Genomic DNA, 27,788 nt, shown 5'->3' with positions numbered 1-27,788 from the left:
CTGACCTCACTCAGTGGGTTAAGGATCCAGCATTGCCGTGAGCTCCGGTGTAGGTAGCAGATGTGGCTGGGATCTGCCTTTGCTATGGCTGTGGTGTGGGCTGGTGGCTGCAGCTCTGATTCAACCCCTAGCCTAGGAACCTCCATATGCTGTGGGTGTGGCCCTAAAAAAAACAAACAAAAAATACATTGAATATAACATTGCACTAAAAAATTTTTCTTTAAAGAATTTTATCCCAAAGATAAATTTACAAAACTAGACAGGTAGATATATTTATTATTGTATATCGTTAAAGAAAATTTGTTAGACAACTTAAACTTATGTCAATCAGAGACCAAGCAAACTGTGTACAACTATACTATAGAATGTGGAAATGTTTTATATACTGATATAAAAAACTTCAAAAAAACATTCTTAAGTAGAAAAACCTAAGGACAAAGCTATTTATAGTATGTAATTATTTCTGTAAAAATTATTACATAATTTGTATATAGGTATGTGTATATGTATTATACATGTATATGCTTTTATATATAGTGGTAAAAGGATACATCAAGAAATAACAGCGATTCCCTCTGGATATTATTGAACAGTGTATGGAACGGGAACTGGTAGAATAGGGAGAAAGAGGAGAGGGAAGGATATTTTCACAATTAGCCTCCAGAGAAATAAAATCTTGTCTGCTATATCAGTAAACAAAGGATGTCACAGACATCAGCGATTGTGGCCACCTTGGACCTCTGTGAGCTCTGAGGTAACTCAGGAAGGAAACAAAGAATACCTGCCCTGGAACAGCCATCAGACTGCAGCTACTCCTGATGGTGAGCCCTCAGGATGTGATAACACAGAATACTGACCCCAGAGAGCTGAGGTGCATCTCAAAGGAATGATTTCAGTGAGCTATGTATCTTCTCACACATAGAAAAGCACTAAATTCCTTAACCTGTAATCGTTGGTCAGACTACCTGCCCTTTGCTGCAAAACTCATATATTCTGGCTCACCCCTCTCCTCCTCAGAGCAGTTTTCTTAGGGTTACTTGCAATGCTGCCTCCCAGGCTTAAGTCCTTAACTTGCCCCCAATAAAACTTAACTCACAACTCTCACATCGTGCATTTTTTAAAGTTGACACCCTTATATGCCTTAGTGTTGAACTATGCCGAGTATTATACATCTTAAAAACGGAATAATATTTTTAAAGTATTAAGCTATTACAGAATAGCTTTCTTCTATTTTAAGAAATTATACCAAGTTAAAATTCATGAAATTCACGATTAGTTTTCAGTGAAATGTAATATGTGTAATTTGATAGGATATTTTACATTATATCAACAGTGAATCAACATTATCATATGATATATGATATTAATATTGACAGCAGTGAAATACTATTTTGGAAGGGTCTCATGAAACTTGAAAGCAAGTACTATTTTGTTAATACTGCTGTAAGATAATAGCATGTTTGGCAATCTATATATATTGGTTATAATATTTAGCAAAATGTTTGTCAACAACACAACCCTTATGTTAGACAAACTAGATTTTACTACAAACCACAAGACTAAACATTACCAGAAAATAAAATGAAAATTACTTAATATGCTTGTTTCCATTTTAAAATTTAATAAAAGTAATGAATTATGACAATATAAGCCAAAAAAGCAAAACACCTGTTTTTATAGATGGAGATTCTTTTTCTTGATGTTCAGCTTTTTCTAAAGAGAGAAATCAAAATCAACTGACGATCTTCTGATTGTTTGTGTAGCAAGCATTTCTCATTTATATATTTGCAAGTGATCCTCAGTTTATATGGGAAGCATGCCCCTAAAGTTATTTGCATGTAACTAGGAACACAGAAAGCATATTGCCATAGAAAGACATCATAAACAAGGTCAGGTTCATTCTCATGTTAGATACTTCAAAATGCTAAACTTCTTGGGACTATGTGGTATAAGAAGAAGAGGATAGAATACGACAAAGAGGGGAATAATAATAAGATAATTTTTCTTTCTTTGTTGAAGGCTGAGTCATTCTTTGGGGATATTTTAAAGAAGATGACATTTTACGAACTCCTTTTTTACCTCTCTGACTCCATCTAGTTACCTTCTTGCGAGGTCAGAAGAAATTTGGTGCTGGTCATTAATTTCTCATTGAAAATTTAACCTAGATTTGTCTTATTTCAGACAGTATGACACTTCGTATTTCAATTTTCTGGACCACCCTCTCTTTTGCGGTCCAGTTAAAATTCTCACAGATGAATCTCAACTAAATCTAAGACATGATGAATTGAATCAAAATGTGTAACTGATATTCCTTTTAGCCCTCTGAAAAATATTTGAATTAAAATAAATTTTAGGAGAGCTCTCTCTTTTACCAAAAGAGGGATTTCAAATCGAACCACATAGGGTAGGATATTTTGGATGGGGTTGAGAATATTTGTATTGTAGAGCAGCTCTTGGCCAAATGTAGTTTTTAACTAATCAGCTCCAGGTTTAGTCTTCCTGAGCTCTTCTTGTTTTCCTTCCCTCATCCTGAATTTGGAGCTTCTCTGAAAACACTATTTGTCCCCATCATCTTGCACCAACAGTGAAGTAGGTGGGGAGATTTTGGACTTGGGATATTATAAGACTTAACTAGATATTTGTAAATTAGGGATTGATAGCATTCGAGAATGAACTTCCATGAACTTAAATTGTATAAATTTTAATGTTAAATAAGCATGCACAATAAAAGAAGCCAACATTCAAGTTAACTGTCACAACAGTAGCACTGCAAAAGTATAATGAAGTAAAAATAATATAAAATATACATTCAAAATATATGCAATAGGTTCTAGGAGATGACTAGTTTTATTTAGGCTCCATGTATTTTGCTGTAACTCTTGAATCACTAATATGGCCTCCTAACTGGTCTTACCAAATTCATCTTTGGACTTAATCTGTTTTTCATACAGAAACCAGATACTACTTGACAAACAGACACTCCTACTTTCCTCAAAGCCTCTGTTTCACAAATATATATCAGTCAAGAACCAATACCACAATTTTGACATATTTAGTACCTGTGTAACAATGGACACATGTTCATGCTTTCCTAAGCCCAATAGTCACTTTTTAAACTCTCTACCACTGTAACGTTTGTATTGCTCTTGAATAATAAAATGGATGATCTTTGAAATCTAAACTGATGAGAAAATTCCATGATTTTAATAAACCAATGACAAAATGTTTATAATTCATAAAATTATGAATGTCATAATACCAAAGACTACCTACTATATGCTGTTTAAAGCAAACAAATTAAAAACAGTATGTAGTTCATAACACCAAAAACTGCATATCATTTCATTTTCCTTTGTTATTCCTTGTGTATACTTAAAAGATTGCCCATATTCTCTAACTCGTTAGTATTATTTTATACCCTATATGGACTCATTATTTTAGTATTAATAATAGGTGATACAACTTCTAGAGATTTCTTCTATAATTATAGAGAATTATTAATTAGTAGTGAAAGACAAAGATGTTAAATCAAAGCTATAGCAATAGCATTAATTTATCATCTCTAGAGGTACCAATTTATCATCTCTAGAGGTACCCTAGCCTTAGGCAATACTGAAAAGTCCAATTTTTAAAAATCCAAGCAAATTGTAAAGTTGAAATGGCCAAGCAACACTTTTTAGATTTTATTTTCATCTCTTACTTGCTGGTTTGGGTTTAACTGTGGAGAATGAAAGAAAGAAAATGGCATATGATGAATATAAACCATGAGGGAAAAAAAACCTCTTTAACATCTGTATTCACTCCTTTCTAATTCTAGGTTCTCTTCTTATCTTAAGCTTAATCCATTCTCTCTGAATACTATTATTTCACTGTCAGCAAATTATTAATCACACTGCTTACTGAAAAACTAAGCTGCAAAAATTTTATGTAAAATGTGAAACAATCTATATTTGAGACACAAATATATTGGGCTAATTTCTTCATAATCTCAAAATACTCTTATAACTAAATGAGATACTCAGGGGTCATATTAACACCTCACGGTGTAAATTAGAGGAACGTTAACTAAAATTATGAGTTAGGCAATGGTTGGAATAGATCACAATGGTCCTGTGAAGTAATGTGAAAATAGCCTTGAGGTTTCTTTCTCAGGACATAATAGTCCATAATTTCTAAAAATAATTAGTTCACTCATGAATTCTATTATATTTTCCTCTGAGTACAGCATTTAAATCCTGCTGATCCTGATTATCTCAGTTAAAAGAAAGAAATTACTACACAGGCCTGTTCCTTTGGGATGATTTTTATTAAGAGATGGGACACTATTCATGGCCGAGGTGGGTACGATTTCCACCTTGGACTCAAATGGAAGAGCTTCAGTATTTCAGGATGTCAGTTGAGTTAAAAATTTAATTTTGTTCATCCTTTTAGGAAATAATTCCAGAAGTGCAAGAGTGTCTGCCGTCCTTTTTTTCTCACATAAAATAATACTTTGATTTTTTTTGATATTATATGTTCTGTTGATCCATCTTTGAGGCAAATTTTTAGAAGTTATACAATCACATAATTCACTGTGGAGCTCTCATGAGTAGAAATTATTCCATCTAATGCATGGAAGTTTTAGATTTCTGTGATTCTAAAATCTGAGGAAACGTGGTTTGAAAATGAGATTAAACACCTAACAGTACATGATAATCAATGCATTACACAGATTTTCTCATAAATTATATGTAAGCTTAGGTCAGTCACATTAAAAAAATAAAGTTATGTCACTCTAGTTTTCCACTGCTAATTTTTATTGGGTATATCTTTTAGTTATTTACATGAACCCAGAATCTTGGGATCTATGGCACCAAAATGCACAAACTTGAAGAAACATCTGAAATATCTTACCTATTTTTTCTGTTGCGTTAGCTTTTACCTGCTTGGCAACTTTTTCATCTGTGATAAGAAACAATGTTAACATAAACAGAAATTTTAAATGCATTAATACAAAGCAGTGACATATTTCAAATTTGGTATTTTGCACTCTCTTTGAAATAATACCAATAGTGAGATAAACATAGCTGTTTGCTCAACAAAATAGCAAGTGATATCTTTCATTCAATTTGGATGGGAGCACAAAGATAATGTGTCCATCTGCAGATGTCCTTTGCAGCTATCTTGCCATAAAAGTTTTCCTAATTTGAATAGTTCCCTTAGCTGACAAAGCACATCCTATCCTTTGCCTTCACTATATTTCACTGCATTATCTTCACAGAAGTATACATAAAACATGTATTTCCTTTTCATTATTGAATAAGAATATGAAGAAACAATTTTTGATCTTTCTTATGCAAGTTACCTCTCTGAGAACCCAGGATTAGCCTTGGAACCCAAGGTCTTTATGGTGCAAAGCTGGGGAAGGGAAAAAGTGATACATTTATGGGATGTTTTCTGGGCTGTATGTTTTTCTAAACATAGTCAATATGATTTGGGTCAAAGTAGAGGAATTAGTGTAATGAGTCTATACAAAATTAAACTTTTCAGGCATTCAGCATTGGGAATGAATATCCTAATTCAAAAGTTTCTCTGGGAAAGAGAAAATTTTGAGTATAAATGTTATACTGAAATAAAAGAAAGCTGTGACTAGAGGGCATTGCCTTTGTTATACACTGAGAGACTAAACTCTCTCATTCTCTTAGTATTTTGCCTCAAAAATGGTTGACATTTAGGACAGTAAAGAATGCAATAAGTTTTTATTATTCATTATATTAGAAGGTTCTAAAAATTGTTTTGGGGGTTTTGCTTATGTCCATAGGGACAGCTGTTCTACCTCCTCACAACCCAGCCCTGCTTTCTTTATTTTTATAGTTTTTATTGCTGGTATCTCATATTCTTTAAAGCATAGACAAATAAAATCAAACTGGCTCAACCCACTGAAAACACATTTTCTAAAGTAAAATTTTAAAAGTATACACAAAAACTTTCTTAAGATATGTTTAGAGAAAATGTTTTTAACTTTTTAAAGATAATGTCCTGACTATATTCACAAGATTAGGTAAAAAAATTCAGTCTGGAATAAAGCACAATATTCTACAGAACAACTAGGCATTAGTGCAACCTCCAGATGAAATTCATGTTTAATTAGCTTAAATTAAAACTTAAAGTTTCTTTCTTAAATAAAAACTAATTAATAAGTGAGTTTGCATAAATTCTTTCCCCTTATGAGTGGAACACATTGGCTTACCTCTACTTTCTCCAAAATGTCAGACCAGGAATAAGAAGAAAGGAAGGGAGGCAAAGATGGAGCAAAGAAAGTGGGAGAAAGGGAAGCAGGGGGAAATGCTGATTTCCTTTTCTTGGGATTTTTTTGAAATTGACAATGTTCATGTCTGAATGAACCACTCCCACGCTGAATTACTAATTTTCTAAGGATATCTTGCCCCAACAGAATAAAACAAAAGATAAAGCCCTTTCGTGCTGGTAAAGATGGTCTTTATGCTAAGTCTCTGATGAGAAATGATCACAAGCTATCTAGCTACATCTGCCAGATCAAGTTCTTCATAAATAAACACTGTGAAGATGACTGAAATTGGAGCTGTTCTAGAAGCTGGGTGACAATCATCCCTAATAACTTTAGATTTGACTCAGCTCTTTCTCCTGCTAAAACTACAACACTGAGAGACAATTTGATACTACAAATACCACCTGCAAAATACCTGGTTTACCATGAGAAACAGTCTTTTCCGGTTTGGGTAAGTCTTGTTCTGAAAATAATGAAAAGAAACTCTTTTCAGATACTTAGAAACTTTACAAATTAACATATGGTGAATTTTCTCTATGACATGGTCCACTGATTAGTTAAGCATAAAATAACTGACAGATTTTAACAAATATGTCCATGGAGAAAAATTGTTCTTAAATGTTCATGTCCTCCTAGTTTAAATGAAAAACTTAAAGGTTTTGGTTGTATGAGAACAATATGACAAGAATTCTCATTTACATTTAAGCACCTATAATTTCCAAAGCATAGGCTGCAATAAAGCACAAATGTGGAGGCACAGATTGCAAAAATATATTATTGAAAAAAATTTTGGTAAAAATTCTATATAAGACTTATAGATGAAATTGATACATACTGTGTATTTGAGCTTTTTCAGATGAAACTAGAAAAGAAACATTTATATTTACAAAAAATTTCAATTAAATTACCTCAAAATTATAGTATTTAACAATGAAATAAATAAAAATTTTAAGTAGCAATAGGACTAAATAGAAGTTTTAAGTGGTATTGTCCTTCTGGTTTTGAAAAAAAGATAAAATGCAAAATGTTAATATTTGATAACACATACTTTTCTGCAGCAAGAAAATACAGTCAGGAAAATAAATCATAAGACAGGACTTAGGCATTTTTAAGCCTTGATACATTAAAAAGGTATGTTATTTAGAAGATAAACTAGACTCAAACTTATGATCAATTGCTAGGTAAGCTCTGATGAGAATTAAAGGCATAAGATAGTATTGAATATACATCTAGACTTGGATTCTTGAGTTTGTTATTATTTAAGAATCCTGCTATGTAATTTCTTATAGTGAAGCTATAGCTCCCATAAAGCCTGAGGGTTTTTTTTTTTTTTTAACTTGCCTCAGGTGAGTAGCTAGTTGGTACCAGAGCTAGCACCTAACACACTGCATAGCAATGTAAACTTGGAAAGATAGCCCTGATTTTAGGTCAGTGTTGCCTCTTAACAAATTAATTGTTAGTCTGAGATAATCTCTTAGCAAGAGCACCCACGGTTTTGAGTAAACCAGACATGGGCAGAATCCTAGCTCTGACATTCATTAACTTGAAGGTCTTGAAAAACATCTTTCTAAACTTGGTCTCTTAAACAATTTCCACAGATATTAAATATGGATAATAATTGTCATGTGGCACATTTCTTGTAGTGATATGAAGAAAATTAAAATCTTATGTCATTCCTTAGCTCATAGCAGATGTTTAAAAGTTCTTGTCCTCTCTCTTTAAATCCCAGTAGTCCATGATTTTGTAATTGTATAACTCTGTGTTATCAGAAATAAACCTGCAAACAAGCATTATACCAGACTTTGAAGAACCACAAGAAATGTCTCCTGAAACCTGGAGCCTCTGCTGAGGTCCATTTAAAGCCACATTCTAGATGTTTTTGCCTGTGTATTATCCTTATTTTCACCTAATTCAGTACTGTAAAACTGTATTGAGCAATATCGAGGATTTGGGAGACTCTGTAAAACCCCACTGGTGGGTAGAAAGACATGTTAAGTTCCAGAATGAAGGTAATAGCAGCTCCGTATCTATTTAGGAATAAAAACAGTTACCTGGTTTTGCTTCCTTTTTAACTTGTGACTCTGAAGGGAAAACAAAGGACAGATTTTTTTAATCTGCAAAAAAAAATTACTAAAGCATAAATTACTTTGGGAAATTATTTTATTTTGCTTAACTATACTTGAAAAAGCAAAATTTTAGTAAAAATTATTTGTTTCCTGATGGGTTGTCTGTATTGGATGATTAAACACACAGTAATTTAAATCATGCCAAGTACTTGCCTGTCATTAAGTTGTTGCTAATACTAATTGATATCAACCTGAATTTTCTATGTTTTCTCAAGATTACTACTGTGGAGAATAGTTCCAATGTCAACATAAGATCAATGATTTGATGTCAAGAGTTGGAAAGAGTTCCTGAAATATATCTGATGGAATATTACGTGAAATAGACAGGGTTACAGCTTGAATTATGTCCCACAAAACTGTGTTGAAGTCATAAACTACCATAACTCAGAAGTGACCTCATTTAGAAAAAGGATTCTCTGCAGATGTGGTTAGTTAAAGTAAAATGAGTTCATTTCAGGGTATGGTGAGCCCTTAAGCCAATCTGACTGGTGTCTTTATAAGAAGAGGAAAAGAGACCCAGAGATGGAGACACACTGGAGAAGGTGGCTGTGTAATGATGGAGGCAGCGACTGGAGTGCACCACCTACAAACTGAGGCACACCAAGGACTGCTGGCCAACACCAGATGCTAGAGGAGACAAGGACAAATTCTCCTAACTTTCAATACAAGTAAGGCTCTGCTTCAATCTTGATTTTGGACCTCCAGCCTTCAGACCTGTGTAAAAATAAATTTTTGTTGCTTTAAGCTATTTGGTTTGTGATACTTTATTTCAGCCATCCAAGGAAAATAATAGATTTTGGTATTGTGAAGTGGAGTGCTGCTGTAACAAATGCATATAACTGTGGAAGTGACTTTGGAAATGGGTAATGGGTAGAGGCTGGAAGATTTTTCAGGTAACTGATAATTAAAAACAAAAACAAAAACAAAACAAAACCCTAGATTGTCTTGAAAAGACTATTGTCAGAAATATTGACATTGAAGACTATTCTGCTAAAGATTCAGAAAGAATTGAGGACAGATATAAAGAAAGCTTCTGTGGGAGTTCCCATTGCGGCTCAGTGGGTTACAAACCTAGTATCCATGAGGATGTGGATTCAATAGTTGGCCTTGCTCAGTGAGTTAAGGATCTGGCATTGTCACAAGCTTCAGTGTTAGCTCATAGACACGGCTCGGATCCTGCGCTGCTGTTGCTGTGGTGTAGGCCAGCAGCTGCAGCTCTGATTTGACCCCTAGCCTGGGAACCTGTATATGCCACAGGTGCAGCCCTAAAAAGCAAGCAAGCAAGCAAGCAAGCAAGCAAGCAAGAAAGAAAGAAAGAAAGAAAGAAAGAAAGAAAGAAAGAAAGAAAGAAAGAAAGAAAGAATAAAGCTCTGTCATCTCAAAGAATACATATAGTGTCATGAATAGAATGTTGTTAGAAATGGAAATATTAAATGTCCTTCTGGTGAGGTCTCAGAAGTAAATGAGGAACACGTTACTGGATACTGAAGGAAGGGTGATCTTTGTTATAAAGTGTCAGCGAACATGGCTATATTGTTGCATTCTTCTGTTGGGTAAAAGGTAGAATTTGTTTTTTTTTAGGGCCACTACCATGGCATATGGAGATTCCCAGGTGGTCTAATTGGAGCTACAGCTGCCAGCCTATGCGCCACAGCCACAGCCACAGCCACACCAGACTCAAGCCACCAGTTCCCAGCCATGCCTGTGACCTACACCACAGCTCATAGCAACACCAGGTCCTTAACCCACTGAGTGAGGCCAGGGATCGAACCTGCAACCTGATGGTTCCTAGTCAGATTCATTTCTGCTGCGCCACGATGAGAACTCCAAAGGTAGAATTTGTAAGTAAAGAACATGGATATTTAGCTGAGAAAATTTCCAAATAAAGTGTGGAAGGTACAGCCTGGGCTTTCCTTGTTGCTTATAATAAAATGGGAAAGATAAGATAAATTGAGATATGAACTGTTAGGCAAAAGGAAACAGCACTAGATGATTTAGAAAATTCTTACTCTATCTAGATAACATACCCTGGAGACAGGGCCGAGGAAATGGCTGGACAAACTTATGGATCCAAACCACTACTTCAGCAGAAGGCATAAATAGAGACTGGTTACCCAGGAAAGGGCTGTGGAGGACCCTCTTGTCCAAAGGCTTGGACCCCCATGAACTGAACACAGGAATGGGCACTGCTGAAAATTTTGTGCAAGCAAAAACAATGCTGGACAGAGACAGAATGAAATGAAGGAAGAATAATTCTAAGGGAAGAGCCATGGGTTCAGAAGCCAGGGCTGTTGGACCTTCTAGGTAGAGAGGGCAGGGCTGCCAACCTGATGAGCCTAGAGGGAAGAGCCACCCCACGTGACCCAGAGGACACAGCAATGAGCAGAAGAGGAAATTTTCAGACCTCAATATCTAGTGGAATCTCCCCTGATACGTTCTGGACCCATGACCCCTTTTTTATTTTCCATTCATTTCCTCCCCTTTGTAATGAAAACGTCTACCCTAGCCTGCCCCATTATTTTATTTTGGAGACAGGCATCTTTTTTTTTTCTGGCTTCACAGATTTATAAATGGAGAGGAATTTTATGCAGAAAGAATCATACCCTGGGAGTTACACCCATAACTGACTTACATAATGAGATTTGAGACTTTGAATTGAAATTTCGGACTTAGTTGATGCTAAAATTGTTAAGACTTTTAGGGAAGTTGAAATAGGATGAATGTATTTTGCTACATGTAAACAACATAGATTTTGGTGGGGGGGGGGCAAAAGGTAGACCTTTATAGGTTGAATTGTGTGCCACCTAAAATATGCTGCTGTCCTTACCCCTAGTACCTCAGAATGTGACCTTATTGGAGATAAGGTAATTGCAGAAGTCATTAGTTAAGATGTGGTTATATGAGAGTAGGGTGGGTCCTTAATCCAATAGGACTGGTGTTCTTATAAGAAGAGAAGAAAAGGTACAGGTAAGACACAATGGCAGAATATGTTCATGTGATGAAAGAGGCTGCGATTACAGAGATCCTCAAGCCAAGGAACACCAAGGATTGCTCACAAAACCAGAAGCCAGAAGAGACAAGGAGGGATTCTTCCCTACAAGGTACAAGGGAAACGTGCCCCACTGACAACTTGATTTTGAACTAGTTTCCAGAACTGTGAGAGAATAAATTCCTGTTGTTTTTAGCTACCTAGTTTGTGTTAATTACAGCAGCCCTATTATACTAATAGAGTTGGAAGACGAATCAAAATTTTAACAGTTTTGAAAATCAGATTGCTGTGTTTTCTTTTTAAAAGCTTTCTGCTGCCTACCCGGGCTCTCAGAAATGTTCATCTGACTCAGGAGATGCCTCCTCCAAAAAATAGAAGCATGAGAGAAGCTGTTTTTCTGACAGGATGTCTGTGTCCTACAATAATCAGCAAAAGTGGTCAATTAATCGTTTCTGAACTATATATGTCTCGTCTCGCAGTGGTTTCATCTTTTTAAATAAGGTTTCCCCCCTGACAGGAACAGACAGTATAGATAAATATATCTTTGTGTTAAAAAGTTGTTCAAGAGTGACATTTTGGTATATTTGCATTAGGATACCATTGCAAAAAGGTATGCTATTCATTATAAATATGAAATGCAAGTATGAATCTAGATGTAAAATATACATACCTGGCTTCTCTTCTTTTTTTACTTGTGGCTCTAAAAATGTGAGGAAACACAGATAATAATGATTATATAAAAATATTTCCTGTACTCATGCAAATTTATTTATTTATTATTATTTGTCTTTTGTCTTTTCAGGGCCGCACCCACATGGCATATGGAAGTTCCCAGGCTAGGGGTCTAATCAGAGCTGCAGCTGCAGGCCTATGCCACAGCCACAGCTACACAAGATCTGAGCCGCATCTGTGACCTACACCACAGCTCACGGCAATGCCAGATCCTCAACCCAATGAGCAAGGCCAGGGATCGAACCCACAACCTCATGGTTCCTAGTCGGATTTGTTTCTGCTGTGCCATGATGGGAACTCTTATTCATTGTTTTTTAATCTTCCATATTAATTTTATTCTTCTTATGATTGCAGCAGATTAATACATACAAGTAAAAGTTCCTCATTTCCAATCACAAAAAAATTTATTTTAAGAAAAAATTAAAATGTGAACTAAGATTTTTAATGGAAAGTTAATGAAAGGTATTGGTATGTACATCCAGTGAATAAAAGATGAAGGAAAATTTCAGCATAGCAAATTCTCAGAAATACAAGTAAGATAATTGGCACATTATGTGCACAAAATAGTTAACCTTTCTTTGACTTTGTGGAAAACATTCGACAAAAGAATCAGAGGAGGAGTAAAGCATACATTTAAAAATTGAATTTTTGTGGGGAGCATGCATGTAACATACGTGGAGACTTGGGCTTGACTTCTTTGCCTAGAAAACATTTAAAAATTATTAAAAACTGACAATCCATTGTTAGTGAATCAACATTGCATGTGATAGAGTATTATGTATTTGAAAATCAATATCAAACAATATAGATCCCAACTATCTTTCTTTATTAAAATTTTATAGGATATTTAATGTCCAAGCCAAGTTACTAATTGAAAAATGATTTTAAATAATAAAATAGTTTAATTTCATTGCACCATTAAAAAGTAATTTGGGAATTCTCTTGTGGAGTAGTGGGTTAAGGATCTGGTGTTGTCACTGCTGTGGCTGGGGTGGCTGCTGTTGGTGCAGTTTCAACAGTATATTGATTATATATTCTCTGGCCACCATTTCCCCCACACTTTCCAGTATCAATGAACGTATGTCACTATGTTGATTGCTTTCTTCTTTTTTTTTTAAATGGCCACACCCACAGCATATGGAAGTTCCTGAGCCAGGAACTGAATCTAAGCCACAGCTGTGACTTACACCACAGCCGCAGCAAACATGGATCCTTTAACCCACCATACCAGCCATGATTGAACCCATGCCTCTGCAAAGAACCTAGCTGCTACAGTCGGATTCTTAACCCACTGCACCACAGCAGGAACTCTGATAGCTTTCTTCTTTTAAAATTCCTGTTCACTTGGCTTCTGGGAAGAAAGCACATAACATGCTCTACTATAAGATAAATATTTATACCACCCTCTTTATTCTCAAAAGTGTCCAAGTGATTTTCACTTCTGGCTAAGATAAAATAGTAAGGACTTGACTAGTCTCCACACTTGAAACTATAGGAAAAAATAGGTAAAACATGATTCTAAAGATATTGGAGGAGTTCCTGTCGTGGCTCAGTGGAAATGAATCCAACTAGAAACCATGAGGTTTTGGGTTCGATCCGGGTCTCACTAAGTGGATTGAAGATCCGGCATTGCTGTGAGCTGTGGTGTAGGTCACAGACGCGGCTTGGATCTGGCATTGCTGTGGCTTTGGCATAGGCTGGCGGCTACAGCTCTGATTAGACCCCTAGCCTGGGAACCTTCATATGCCATGAGAGTAGCCCTAAAAGGACAAGAGACAAAAAAAATTAAAAAATAAATTTAAAAAAAAGATATGGACATCAGACCATGATTCTTAAGTGATAAGAAGCAAATGAGGGGTGCCCTCTGATTATTCCAGCTTAATGCCTTGAGAGAGTTGCAGGCTGTTAGTGCAGGAATGGAGCTGATTTGATGAGATGGAGCTGGGAATCTTGAGAGACCAAGATAGCTAGAGATCAGAGGTCAGAGTAATGTAAAGCAGGAAGCTGAAGACAGAAAAAGAGATAAAAGTTTTGGGAGTTTGTGGAAGGCTCCCCTCAAGTCTTCAGATGAACACTGACCAGCATATGCACACAGGGAAACTACTTCAGGCCAGGAGAAAAAATTATAGAAATAATACTGCAGCAGTTTCTAGTAAGAGTTGAACTTGGATAGTATCCGTTCTTTTTCTTCAGTTTTCTTTTGGCTATTCCAGGTTTTTCCCTGATCCATATAAACTTTAGAATTAGTCAACATCCATAAAATAACTTGCGGAGATTTTGATGGAGATGGCATTGAATCTATAGATCAAGTTGGGAAGATTCGATACCTTGAGTCTTCTACTTCACAAACATGGACTATATCACCATTTGTGTGGAGATTTTGATCTTTTGATTTTTAGTCATCAAAATTTTTTTCTTTCTTTTTTGGGGGCTAATTTCTACTTAGGGTTCAGCTATCTCTTCCTCAGAATGCATCATCTGTTATGGTTGGATGACTTCACTCCTTTATGTGCCAATATTATTTTTGGAGCTATTGATTATTGTTAATCACAATCTACTATAAATATTAAGTGAATGCCTTCCCTTCTAGGCTGTGAGATATTCTCGAAAGGAGATCATGTTTATTCATCATTGAATTCAGACAGCTGGTACAATAGCTAATACATGGTTATGTGACAGGCACTCAATTATTGTTTGTTTGTTAGATAACATAATAATTAATGGAAACAAGGAAAGTAAATAAATGGAGTTGAGTCAAGTAAAATGAATGTAGGAGAATATATGAATTTAGAAATTATATTAGAACACAAAAAACATGTTAAAATTACTACACGCTTACTTTGGCTTGACATGACTATTCATCTCTCAGCTTTCTAGTACCCAAGCAAAGATAAAAAGTATAATCAGTTATACAATTCATGTTTTGCTTTTTTTTTTTCCTTTTTAGAGCTGCACCTGCAGCATATGGAAATTCCAGCTAGGGGTCCAATTGGAAACGCAGCTGCCGGCTTACGCCACAGCCCCAGCAACACCAGGTTTGAGCCATGTCTGCGACCTACACCACAGCTTGTGGCAATGCTGGATCCTTAACCCACTGAATGAGAACAGGGATTGAACCTGCATCCTCATGGATTCTAGTTGGGTTCTTAACCTGCTGAGCCATAACAGGAACTCCCAATTCACACTTTTTAAAAACGATTTTTATTTTTTCCATTATAGTTGGTTTAGAGTGTTCTGTCCATTTCTACTGTACAGCAAAGTGACCCAGTCACACATATATAAACATTCTTTTTCTCACATTATCCTCCATCATGTTCCATCATAAATGACTAGATATTAGTTCCCTATGCTATATACAGCAGGCTCTCATTGCTTACCCACTCTGAATGCAATAGTTTGCATCTATTAACCCCAGACTCCCGGTCCATCTCACGCCCTACCCCTCCCCTTGGCAACCACAAATCTGTTCTCCAAGTCCATGAGTTTCTTTTCTGTGGAAAGGCTCATTTGTGCCATATATATACATTTTGTCTTTTTTTTTTGTCTTTTCTAGGGCCACACCCACGGCATATGGAGGTTCCCAGGCTAGGGGTCCATTGGGAGCTGTAGCCGCCAGCCTACACCACAGCTCACAGCAACGCCAGATCATTAACCCACTTAGTGAGGCCAGGGATTGAACCCGAAACCTCATGGCTCCTAGTCAGATTCATTAACCACTGAGCCATGATGGGAACTCCCATTTGTGCCATATATTAAATAAGTTATAATCAAATAAGTTGTTTAAGAGAAGAATAGCAATTCCTGGTACTATTACCTGAGATAAATTTGCTTTATGGGTGCTCAGGAAAAAAAAAAAAAAAAAAGGAGTATAATATAGTAGATAACATCTTAAACAATACTCCTACCCTAGTCATTTAATAGTTTTCAAAGGACTCTACTTACTGCTCTCAACATGGACCAATTACACTACACAAAGCACAGTTCAACAAGAGAAGTATTACTTTGAGCCCAATCACTGTGGCTCAGGTATACAGCTATGTACTCTCCTTAAACCTAAGGATAAAATTGAAGGTATAAAGATTCATTGCAGTGATATTTGGAATACTGAACAGTCATGTTTCTTTCTGAAAATCAAACAATTCTGTTGACACAATCCTAAGAAACATGCACAAAAAACACATTAAATACACACACACACACACACACACACACAGATTGTGTGCAAATCTAAAGATGTTCAATTATGCTCTTGAAGCCAGCCAGGTTAAGAAAATCTTGACTTAAAAGTTCTGCTAATTCCTACAGTTAGGTTGTGATAAATACTGGACAGCTATCTACTACCACAAAGTTGTTTAATAATGAAATCTGGGTTTCAGAGCTGATTCTTCACATGCCTTCTCCCATATGTACTTATTTCCAAGTTCCATATCAATTGCGGCCCTCTAACAACTCTCAAATAATTCTGCTGTTCTCCTCATATTTTGTGCTAAAGATTTTAATGTGTTCACCCATAAAGTACGTTGAAGTCCTACACTCAGTAGATCATAAATGTGACCGCATTTGGAAATAAGGTCTTTGCAGCTGTAATTAAGTTAGATGAGGTTATTAGACTGGATCCTAATCTAATATGACTGGTGTCCCTATAAACGAGGAGAAGAGACATAAATGGCCATGCACAAAGGGAAGATGAGGTGAGGATACACAGGGAGAGAACCATGTGATGGCAAAGACGGTGACTGGAATGATGCACCTACAAGCCAAGGAACACCAAGGATTTCCAGGAACACCAAGGATTTCCAGCAACACCAGAAGCTGAGAGAAAGGCATGGAACAGATTCTCCACCAAAATCCTCAAAGAGAACACAGTCCTACCTAAACCTTGATTTTGTACTCTGGTCTAAAGAACTATGAGAGAATAAATTTCTGTTGTTTTAAGCCATTCAGTTTTCAGAACTAGTTACCATAGGCCTAGGAAACAGAGTACTTTAAGCTAATTCCCCACTACTTCTCTTTATTTCCAAGAATGCTCAAACTGGTCATGAAAACACAGACTCTTTTTCCCTACCAGTCTTTCAATTCTGTAGTCAGAGAGATTTTCTGGAATACCTGTCTGGACATTTCACATAGCACATCTCAGTCTAAAGCACATACTATCTTAGCAACTCCAGGTGCCTCTGCCTGGTCTGTGAGGCTACTGATGAATCTAACTATTGCAGCTCATCACCCTCTTCTCTCTCTACCATTTTGTACTCTATGTTCAAGTTACACTGAAGGATCATATTTCTAAAAACCATCTTAAGGTTTTTTTTGCCTCTAGGATATCTTAAATGCTTATCTGTCTAGAACATTCTTCCTCCTCTTCATCTGTCTACCTCCCATTTATTATTCAGACCAGCTCTGGCATCTGTGGTGAAGTTGGGCACTCACTTCACTCTCCTCCCATGAGAAAGGTGTCCTTTTCTGAGTTGGGCTGTCAGGGATTGGGGAAGGAAGGTGAGGGTAAAGTGGATCTATTTTTCCTCCTCTTCTCAATGTATCTTTTATTATTTCTTTGCTTCATCCAGGTGTTTTAATTCTTCACCTGGAATCCTTGGCTCTTGTGAAGGAATTCTCATTCACAGATAGTTGTTCAAATTGATGTTTCTTGGGAGTAAATGAACACTAGAAATGCCTATATCACCTTCTTGCTAATGTCAGTCCTAAATATTCTTTAGCTCTTTCACATTCTAGTTGCATGATCTCATAATTCAATTATGAGAGTATACACCAGTTTAAAATCTGTTGAAACTTCACAGGCAAACATATCTGCAGATATATAAATGACTAAAGTGCATGTAAATGTGTGTTTATACACAGTCTAAGCCTGTGTATTCCCTAAGGTCTATATTTAGGTTGCAATAAGCAATAAGGACAAGCGTAGAAATGCTGTTGGAGGAGAATTCCGTTAAGGCAGTGGTTCTCAAACAGCAGGATCACTAGGGAACTTAGAAATGTAAATTCTCAACCCCACCCCCTACCTTCAGAATCATATACTCTAGGAGTGGGCTAGTCTGCCTGGTATATCTGATATATGTTGACTGAAGTTGGAGAACCACTATTGAATAAATGGCTGCATCTGTTAACACCATTCACTTAACAAAAAACTATAGTTTTGTTTCATAAGCTATTTTTTACAATTCTGAGTTCAAACTAATTGTGTATGTCATATTTCTACAAATATGGCTTAATTAGAATCAGAGAAAGCTTTCAATCTACTGAGACATAAATGGATAAAGCTAAAAAAAGAACATGCTTACGTTGATTCTAGTGTGTCAACGTTTCAATATGGATGACAGTAATATTCTGTTCAGATGTTTGTGATTGAGATCTGTAAAGAATGTGATGTGAAATCAAATTCATATGACAGAGAATACTTTATTTTTACAAAGGAAACCAAATCACTGTAATCTTGATGTTCTCGTGGAAGTGGTAATTGGCTCTGTATCCACAGAATACACTTCAAATATTAAGTAGCAATATAATAAGAATATACATACATACCTGTATTTTTTTTTTCATTTTACTTATAGGGATTTTAGTTTTTTATATTTCTATTATAGCTTTTATATTTTCTGTATTTTCTAAATGTCTTGAATTGTATTAAAAACAAATAAAATATAAATGCAGTATTTCCCATTTCTACCCTTACTATGCATAGACTTTAAGTAATGCTGGTATCCAAAGAATAAAAAAAAGAAAGTAAAAGGGAAAAAATTAAGTGCCAAAACATACTAAAATATTAGACACATGAATGATAAAAATCATAGCAATGTAAGATTATATACATGAAGGAATAGTCTGTCTACATATACATCTATTAAGGATTTTTGAAAGTAATATCTGAAAAAAATTAATAAATTTTGTCCTAGTACAATCAGAAAATATTTATTGTGTAGTATGCTTGGACAAGCATTAGATAACATATGTTAAGTGCTTGGTCTGATTCCCATTCAGACACTCATTTACTGTGGAACCTTGACATGGCCATTTAATTTGTTTGCATCTCTTTTTCCAAGAAGAAAAGAGGAAGTTAGATTAGAGGATTTCTAAGGCCTTATCCAAGTATAAAATAATATATTTATATTAAATATTAATTCAAATCTAAATAGTAAGTCATTTAAAAGGGAGAAAACAGTTTGGATAATCAACCTGAAATGTTGCAGCATTAATTCCTCTTTGGCTTATGGCTCTTTAGTAAGTCTTGTTTACTCAATTCCTGATAGATTTTCTGCTGTGGAAGCACATTTTTAAATCTAAGGTAGATTAACAAACCTTGTTATTAAGACCAGTGAGTCTGTTTCATATATCTATTTACACAGCTATTTAGTACAGAGCAGAAGGTAGCTCTGTTCTAGATATATATCTTAGCCAAAAAAACTACCTAATAGGCACTTTACCTTTTAAATCGACTTGGAGATTAATATCTAAACTTTGTGCCATACATATTGAACAAGAAAGCCACTTGGAGGAGGGAAGAAAATATTATAAGGATTTTTATGGGATGCTTGAATCAGTTCAAAGATTGTATTACTTTTACTAGAAGCCATTATTACTCAGCTACGGGTTTTATGAAGTTTTGTAATCTTTTAATTATCAAAATCAAAATGGAAAAGTATAAATGTTAACTATATAAAATATACTATAAAATTCTAAGAGGAAATCTTTTCTTATTTGTATATGAATTTGAGTTAAAAAAATGTTTTTTCCTACAGAGACATTTGCATACACAGGCAACTCATCAAATGTAATATATAAAGTTACTTGGTTGAAAAAAATAATATATTATTTTTTAGCAAACATTCACAAATACATTTTAGAGATTTAATAGAAACATGTGAGAGTTAGCATTACTTACATGGTGCTGGAAATCAGGGAAAGAAATTATAATTAAGGCTGTGAAAATTAGCTTTTAGACTTTTAGAAGCCATTTGGTAAGCAAGAATTGCTTTTAACAATTGGAACTAAATTTTTGCAAGAATTATTCTTTCATGTTTTGAGAGAGAGAAATGCCATCTGGGAGTTCCCGTTGTGGCTCAGAGGGTTAAGGACCTAACATAGTCTCTGCTAGGATGTGGGTTCCATCCCTGGCCTTGCTCAGTAAGTTAAGAATCCAGCACTGTCACAAGCTGCAGCATAGGTCATAGATGTGGCCAGGATCTGGCATTGCTTCGGCTGTGGTGTAGGCCAGAAGCTGCAGCTCCAATTTGACCCCTAGTCCAGGACTTCCATATGCTGCAGGTGTCAGCATTAAAAAGAAAATATAAATGCAGTCTAGCATATAAGGAGTAAAAAATGTTGGGGTGTCATGGTTTTCTGCACATTTAAAAACAGCAGTACTTGGCAATATATCGAGATAGTGTTTGGAAAGCTCTTTAAGTTTACTGTGGTTATGTGGCCTCCTGGATGCACAAATCCAGGGAAATTTGTATACAGAAATGATTTTTTAAGCCTCACTATGCTAAGTTTTTGAGGCCCTGATTATTTCGTTAAATTTCCTGTGGCTGTATTACAATAACTTTCTATGAAATCTTTTCAGTTATTCAAGCATCTTATCTTTGACAATTCTGCTTTCACGATGCCTCTCAGTCAGTTATCTTATATTTTGCCTCAAATGTGCAGTGAGGGACCTTTGGGGTCCTGCTTCTTGATGTTCAAAAGCAATTAAAGTGAGGCTGATGAAATATTAGCCTCATGAATAAATATTAGCAGCAAATATTTTGTTTGCACCATCACCAGAACAGAGAAAGTTAAGAGAAGCAACAGAAAGATAGAGGTTAATCAGAACTATTACTTTTGAGGGTTTTTTTGGGGGGGGGGATATAGGACTTAATATAGCACTGACAGTACACCATAATTATTCAACTTTTCAATAATTCATTCAGCAAGTGTTGACTCAGCATTTAGTACTGCTAAGCCCTTCAGTCTCCCAAGAATATTTACTCTATAAAGCTTACTTTTTTTAAATTGAAACTGAATTATTATGGATGAGTTTAATCCTGGTGACAGTCATAGAAATTATATTTGGTTGAAAGGCCATGGTAGGTTCATCTCTTTCAAAGGGCAGAGAAAATGATATTGATTCTAGGTATGACACATATCCTTTGAAAAGTTGGAAAGGAATAGAATATAAAGAGCTCAATGGACTTATTCCACTCTTGACTCACATATGCAACTTTCTAAGGAAAAATATATATGCCGCAGGAACTTCAAACTTAATAAATTCAAAACTGGAGTTCCCATTGTGGCGCAGTGGAAATGAATTCGACTAGGAACCATGAGGTTGTGGGTTTGATCCCTGGCCTCACTCAGTGGGTTAAGGACCCAGTGTTGACATGAGCTGTGGTGTAGGTTGCAGATGTGGTTTGGATCTTGTGTTGTTGTGGCTGTGGTGTAGGCTGGAAGCTACAGCTCCAATTGGACCCCTAGCCTGGGAACCTCCATATGCCATGGATGAAGCCCTAAAAAGTAAAAAAAAAATAATAAAATAAAATAAAATAAATTAAAAAACTGAACTCATTATCTATTATTCTCTTCTCTAAACACATTCCCTGTACTGGTAAGAGATACCACACTCCACCTACAGTTCCAACCAGGAGGCTAGAGTCATCCAAAATTCTTTGCCATGCTTTGCCATCCCATTCAGTTGTTCAGAGTCCTGTTGATTTCATTTCCTAAACATATTTTGGGTATTCTTCCACTTGTTCATTGCCTCCTCAGGTTCTTCTTCCATTATGGCTTCCAATACATCATTTTCAGCCTCCAGGTTCCTTTCTCATCTGATGTCCTTTCTCCTTCTTACCACCTTTTACCATACCATTCTCATTTATTAAGACTCAGCTCAGCAACTGTCCCCCTCACAAAGCCTTTCCTGACCTCTTTCCATGGTAGGTTAAATACCCCTCATCTATAATCTCCATATCCTATGTAAGCCATTGTCCCTGTAATTATAATTATTAGCAATTCTTTGTAATTATTTACTCATTTGCCTTCCCCTAATAAATTATGAAATTCACCAAAGACTGCAACTACCACCTTTGTAGCCTTTGCACTTGTGCATTATCTCACACATAGTCAATAACAATTGTGTTTAATAAAAAAGTGATAACTGTATAAATGGAGGATTGCTTTCTTGAATAATGCACATGCTAAACACATTCCCACTGATGACCCAAAGAAGATGCTGCTAAAATATTTGGGAAAGGGCTGTAAAAATGAGAGAGTTCTTTTAACTCTGTGTCCCTTCAATAAAACACATAATCAACAGACATCTTCCATTTTTTCCTCTACATAGGATATTTTTTCAAAATTGTATTGTGATCACTTTGATCTGGGATACGTGAAAATAAAACATTTGAAAGTTTGCCTATGGGATTTCTTATTAATGTTTTCAGTGCTTCATCTGAGAAAAGGAGAAAATTATATACCATGTTTAGCTGTGACTCATGTAGTTTTTTCCTGGAATATAAAATGCATTGGAGAGCTTTTTCAATTGATTTGTACCACCTGGCACAAGCATGATTTAATTATCAAGATTTACTAAACTATATGACCCTCTCCATCACATCCTGATCCTTTAAGTGGGTCTTGGGGGAAAATGAGACAATAGAAATGAGTCCCCACTATGATGTAAGCCCAGTGAAATAATCCAATCCTTATTTTAAAGGTCAGGGTATTGTTTAGGGCATAGTTTAGGGTGAAGGGCTTGTGAGGATGTGAGTACAGTAAAATGTCTGAATTTAGATAGGCCTGTGTAAAGTAGGCAGGTATGACCCCAAAGGAACCATTACTTCTGTCATGTTAGTTACTGGTCACATTAATGTCAGTTCCTGAGCTCTAGAATAGTCTCTTCTGAAACCAGGGATGTGAGAAAAGATGTAGTTAACATTATTTATCATTTCTACTACACCCAAATAAATAGTCTCAATTTCCTTTCTTAAGACGTCTTGTGTCATTAAGAGCTCAACTTGAACAGCATGTGAAAGAAAAGGGAAGATTCCTCATGTTTGTCCACAAGAAACATCTGAAACATTTTCCTCTAGAATATGATTCAGTTATTAAATATCAATCATTTTTGAAGCATCAAAAACATGTATAACACTTCATCACTGGCTTGAGAAATATTTTTGGATATAAATATCACTGTGTTCATCTACTAAATTGAAAAAGTTCAGCTAAGAGCCTTGTTTTTAAAACTGGATGATATACAGAATTTTACAAGTAGTATATAAGAATGTTTATTCATAGAAGAAAGAAAAAAGGAGATTGAGAAGAGGTTCAAGTAATTTTAGAATAGGAAAGAAGATATACACTAAGCAATACATTAATATGAGGGAAAATTGAATTTTTTAAAATTTCGTAATATTCTATCAGAGTAACTCACAAATTGCTTGGAAACAGAAATCTTTCTAACAGTTGACTTTTTAACAAGCAAGTATTTTAAAAGCTCTTGAGTGGTTTTATTTGGTTTTTAATTCAGAAGAGCCAGATCATCAATTTATTCCTTAGCAAGTAATAATGCTTTCATTAGTGAATTGCTTTTGCCACCTTAAAAGCTCTCAATTCAAATCTCATTACTTCCACTTTCCTCAATTAGTTTTTAGAGTTGGTTGAAAATGGGAAGGGGAATTTCCAGTGAAAATTTTATATAAAGGGCAAAAAAACTGCATTTTTATTCCCATAAATTGTAGAAGAGGAGCTTTCTAAGGAAAACCTGAAAACTAAAAATTATGACTTTTAAAGGAATATAGGATATATGTCATTGAAGAAATACATAAAGAGGAAGAAATATCTAATTAGTGTCTTTCTGTTAACACTAATGCATAAGTAGAGTTTAGTAATTTTCAACAAAGCTCTTTTTATTCTTCTGTTTTCTCTTGATAGAGAGGACTTCCAAGATTCCCAGAGTGTGCACCTCTCTTTTCAAAACTCTACCTGTCATACATTGATTCGGAAGCTACGAATAGGACTATGACTGTGTGAACTGGCCAAGAAATATTTCATCTCCCAATCTCTAGAAGATAAATTTCATCAGAAAAACTTTTCAGACTACAGCACTCAAATCATTATTGTAGATAAAAAAGAGAAGATTTTAGGGCAGAAGTGGTCAACATTCGAAGGTTAAACTGGAAAAGGGTCATCTCTTCTTTCCATAAAAGAAAAACTGCTTTTGTTTCTATAAGCCTAAGGGCCAATGATTTTGTCTATCTCCGATTTTGAAAGACTGACCCAAATTTTAATTCTGGAAAGTTGTCTCATGTACTTATTGACATAACTGACAGCTAACATACTACAAGTTTATTTTGTGCCCTAAAACATGCGCAGCATTTAAATAAAATACTTTAACATTTATAGTTACCCTCATGAGTTCAATTTCTCATTTTAATAAATTAGGAAACAGACTTCCAGGTCCACTTGACTGAATAAATAAACTCTTACCACATTTGTTCATTAGAAAACATTTACTGAGCTCTTACTTTGTGCTAGGAACTCTTTTAGGCACAACTAATGAATGAAACGAATGAACAAAAATTCTGCCCTAAGGAACATATGAACTACTGCCACAATTTGTTATTAGTATCATCCAGATTTATCTAAAGGTTACTTTAAGCTTTCAGTATAAAACAGGTATACCACCACCCCAACATTTTCTTGTTTTCCACCCCTGCCCCCATCACTCCTATTTAAAATTTTTCTGAGAATAGAATAATAACAATATATTCGAGGTTCTAAATCTGGCAGCAAACTGTTGCCCTGATACATTGGCAAGAGCAAAGTACACTATATTTCATGTTACCCTGAAGTCAAAGAGGACAACCTGTGACATTGTAAGTCATTTGCTCACTGCCTTAGAAATCAAGTTGAGTCTAAGTGTTTGAAAGTCTAAGTGTTTGAAAGAAGCCAGGTAATCCCATCTATAAATTTTGTATCCTGGGGATGCATTTCATCTTTATTTCAGCTTCCTTGTGGTAACTTGAGCAAAACAGTGAAACTTAAATCTCAAGATTATTACAAGATCAAATTATATTATGTATGATGTGAATAAATCTTGATTAATTGCTCCACCAATATTGGTTATTTTTTTCATTTTCTAGGATTTGGATCTATTGATATTCAATAAATGTCCTTGAACTTAAACAGTACAAATCATTTTGGTTTTCCTGATTTATTATAAGCTTCTTTGTGGTAATAAACCCTTGTAGCATAATAATGACATGTATCTAGAAACTACTTAGTAAACCTTAATCTATAAAAGAAATGATGGCTGACCTACTGCATTTACATGACTGTCTGTAAGGATACTTATAAAGTATTTATCACCAATACCACTTGCTAACAATGTTGGTAATTGACAACTTTTCTTGTCAGCATGGTTTATATATATATATATATTTTTTTTATCCTGAAAGAGAATAATTGCCCTCTCTCCCAAAAATCTACAGTAGAAATTTTTGTCTTGTTTGTGGGAAAAAAATAAAATGAAAGCTTGAGATAGCAATACATAGGTATAAATTTATTATTCATGTTAGCTTATCTTCATAGTTCTAATGCAATACAAGCATTGTTTCCACTCTTTATCATTTAATTTTTATTTTTTTAAACAAACATATTGCACTAATTTTTAGAGTTCTATTATACTTGCTTTACTGCTTCCCCAAATCTTTTAAGAAAGTAAATATAAGACACCAGTTTTTCACAGTGTGTTCAGCTAAACAGTGCTATTATCTTACAGAGAGGATACCTTAGTTGAAAATTTTGAGAAACATCAGATGAAAATGTGTCCAGGAGATTTCTTTACTATCGGCCTTTCATAATGTGTTCATAACTAGGATGAACTCCAAGGGTTTTTCCCAGACTTACCTAACCTCAAAACTCTTTCATGCACTACTAGTTTTGACTAGTCTCCTATGCAAAACACTTTGCAAAATACAAGCACAAGAAATACCTTATTTATGCTGGAGGACATCCTTCCCCCTTTATTGTTAGAAAGAAAAACTATAACAATAAATATGATTGAATTTTTACTCTTAGCCAAGCTATATAAACTTATATGGGTTTTAAAGGAAGAAGGACTTAGTTCAAGGTTTTAATATTAAAAGTGGTATCATATGAACTATTGGGGAAATATTACCCAGGTAAACATAAGTGACAAATGAGGAGATCTGTATTGAAGAGGAAATGGTAACTCAACAAAATGAAATCCTTTTAGGTATTATAAACATAAATCCCTTATCTCTCAGGTCTTTAAAAAGTGGAATTAGCATATGCCTTAGTTTTTAACCTTTTCCCGTGTGTTATTACCTCTTATAGAGGTAAAGACAGTGCTATGAGATCTCTGTTTGATTGATTAGGAACCATTTAAACTGCAGTTTCCCTGATGTCACATCTTTCTCTGTTTTCACTCAGCCAAGCGGTTTTCCCTAACTCAATGAATTCCCTTTCCCCCTTTTCAGAGAAGATTTTAAAATAATAGCCTACAATACATACAAAGTATACAATGTGTACTTCCTGCCCCAATTCCTGACTTCCAACCAAAACATAGTAAGTCGGTTTTCTGCCCATTTAGCTCCACCAAAACTGCTCATAAGATCATCAAAATATCCCAATGAATATTTTTCAGTCTTTTCCTTACTGTTAATTTCTGCTACATCTGACACTTTGACAGCTTCCTCCTTCTTGCACTCCTTTCCTCTCTGGTTTCTGAGACAATATCTAGAATTTCTAAGAGAACTCCCCGCTTGCTTTTTCCTAAACCCCTCCAGAGTCTCCTTCTCATCACACTCCCCTTGATAGATGGCAATAACTGCCATTATTTAAGCCAGCACATCTTGCTGGGAGCTTCCTAACCAACCACTTATTTCCTCCCCAGGTGCCTAGTAAACACATCTGAAAGCATCTCCCACAGGTACTATCTAATTCAGCCTGTCTCTCCCTTACCCATTCCACAGTCAGATGATCAGCTCTGGGATAGGAACTTGACTTTGTTTACCAGTGTATGTTTGCATTTACCATACCCCCTATCATATAATAACTGCTCAACAAAAATTTATAAAATAAATGTCAAAATTTTACATAATACATATAGCTTCTTTTTTCTAAATCTCCCACTTCTCTTGGAAATTCCAATCACAGGAAATGATATTACTGTCCACATACTTTCCCAAGACAGAAACCTGGGAGTTAGGCTGTATTTTTCTCAACCCTCCCCCTCTTTGCCACAGTATTGCAATTTCACTTCTTAAATACTTCTATAATAGCTTTCTTCTTTTCCTTCCTATGAATGCTCTCTAAAGATCTAATAACTAAAGGTATTGGTACAATAGTCTCCTCCCCCAGAAAACTTTGATTCCCTGAAACTACTAACGTCCTCTTTATCGTCAATCGCTGTGACTAGCCAGAATAAGCAATGTGAAATTCTAATTTAAGATTTAAGCTGTATCTAATTTAAGCTGTATCTCATTTTGCTTAAACTCTTATAGTTATTCCAAATTTCCCTTAGGAAAAAGGACACAGCCCTTACTTAGGACACATCTTTCCCTCTCAAGCCTCCTATCCTTCACTCAGATCTTCTGCTGAAGTGAAGCTAAAATCACTGCAGCTCTCAACATGCCTCACCTCT

General features: G+C 35.3%; 1 protein-coding gene across 1 annotated transcript in view; it reads right to left on the bottom strand.

Moving 5' to 3' along the window:
• Positions 1-26,979, bottom strand: part of LOC125120628 (triadin-like) — a 61,108-nt gene extending 34,129 nt beyond the window's left edge. The window contains exons 1-8 of the mRNA XM_047769132.1: positions 26,802-26,979; positions 10,440-10,748; positions 8,338-8,367; positions 7,122-7,148; positions 6,702-6,749; positions 4,894-4,941; positions 3,701-3,718; positions 1,669-1,713 (exon numbers count right to left, since the gene is read on the bottom strand). Of these exons, the coding sequence (XP_047625088.1) occupies positions 1,669-1,713; positions 3,701-3,718; positions 4,894-4,941; positions 6,702-6,749; positions 7,122-7,148; positions 8,338-8,367; positions 10,440-10,748; positions 26,802-26,979 (703 nt within the window). The remainder of the gene's footprint in view (positions 1-1,668; positions 1,714-3,700; positions 3,719-4,893; positions 4,942-6,701; positions 6,750-7,121; positions 7,149-8,337; positions 8,368-10,439; positions 10,749-26,801) is intronic.
• Between the last annotated feature and the right edge of the window lie 809 nt (positions 26,980-27,788).

This window comes from Phacochoerus africanus, chromosome 2, assembly GCF_016906955.1.
Source record: "Phacochoerus africanus isolate WHEZ1 chromosome 2, ROS_Pafr_v1, whole genome shotgun sequence".
Lineage (NCBI taxonomy): Eukaryota > Metazoa > Chordata > Mammalia > Artiodactyla > Suidae > Phacochoerus > Phacochoerus africanus.
Note: the sequence above shows the minus strand (reverse complement) of the source record. Positions and strands in the feature narration are given on the sequence as shown.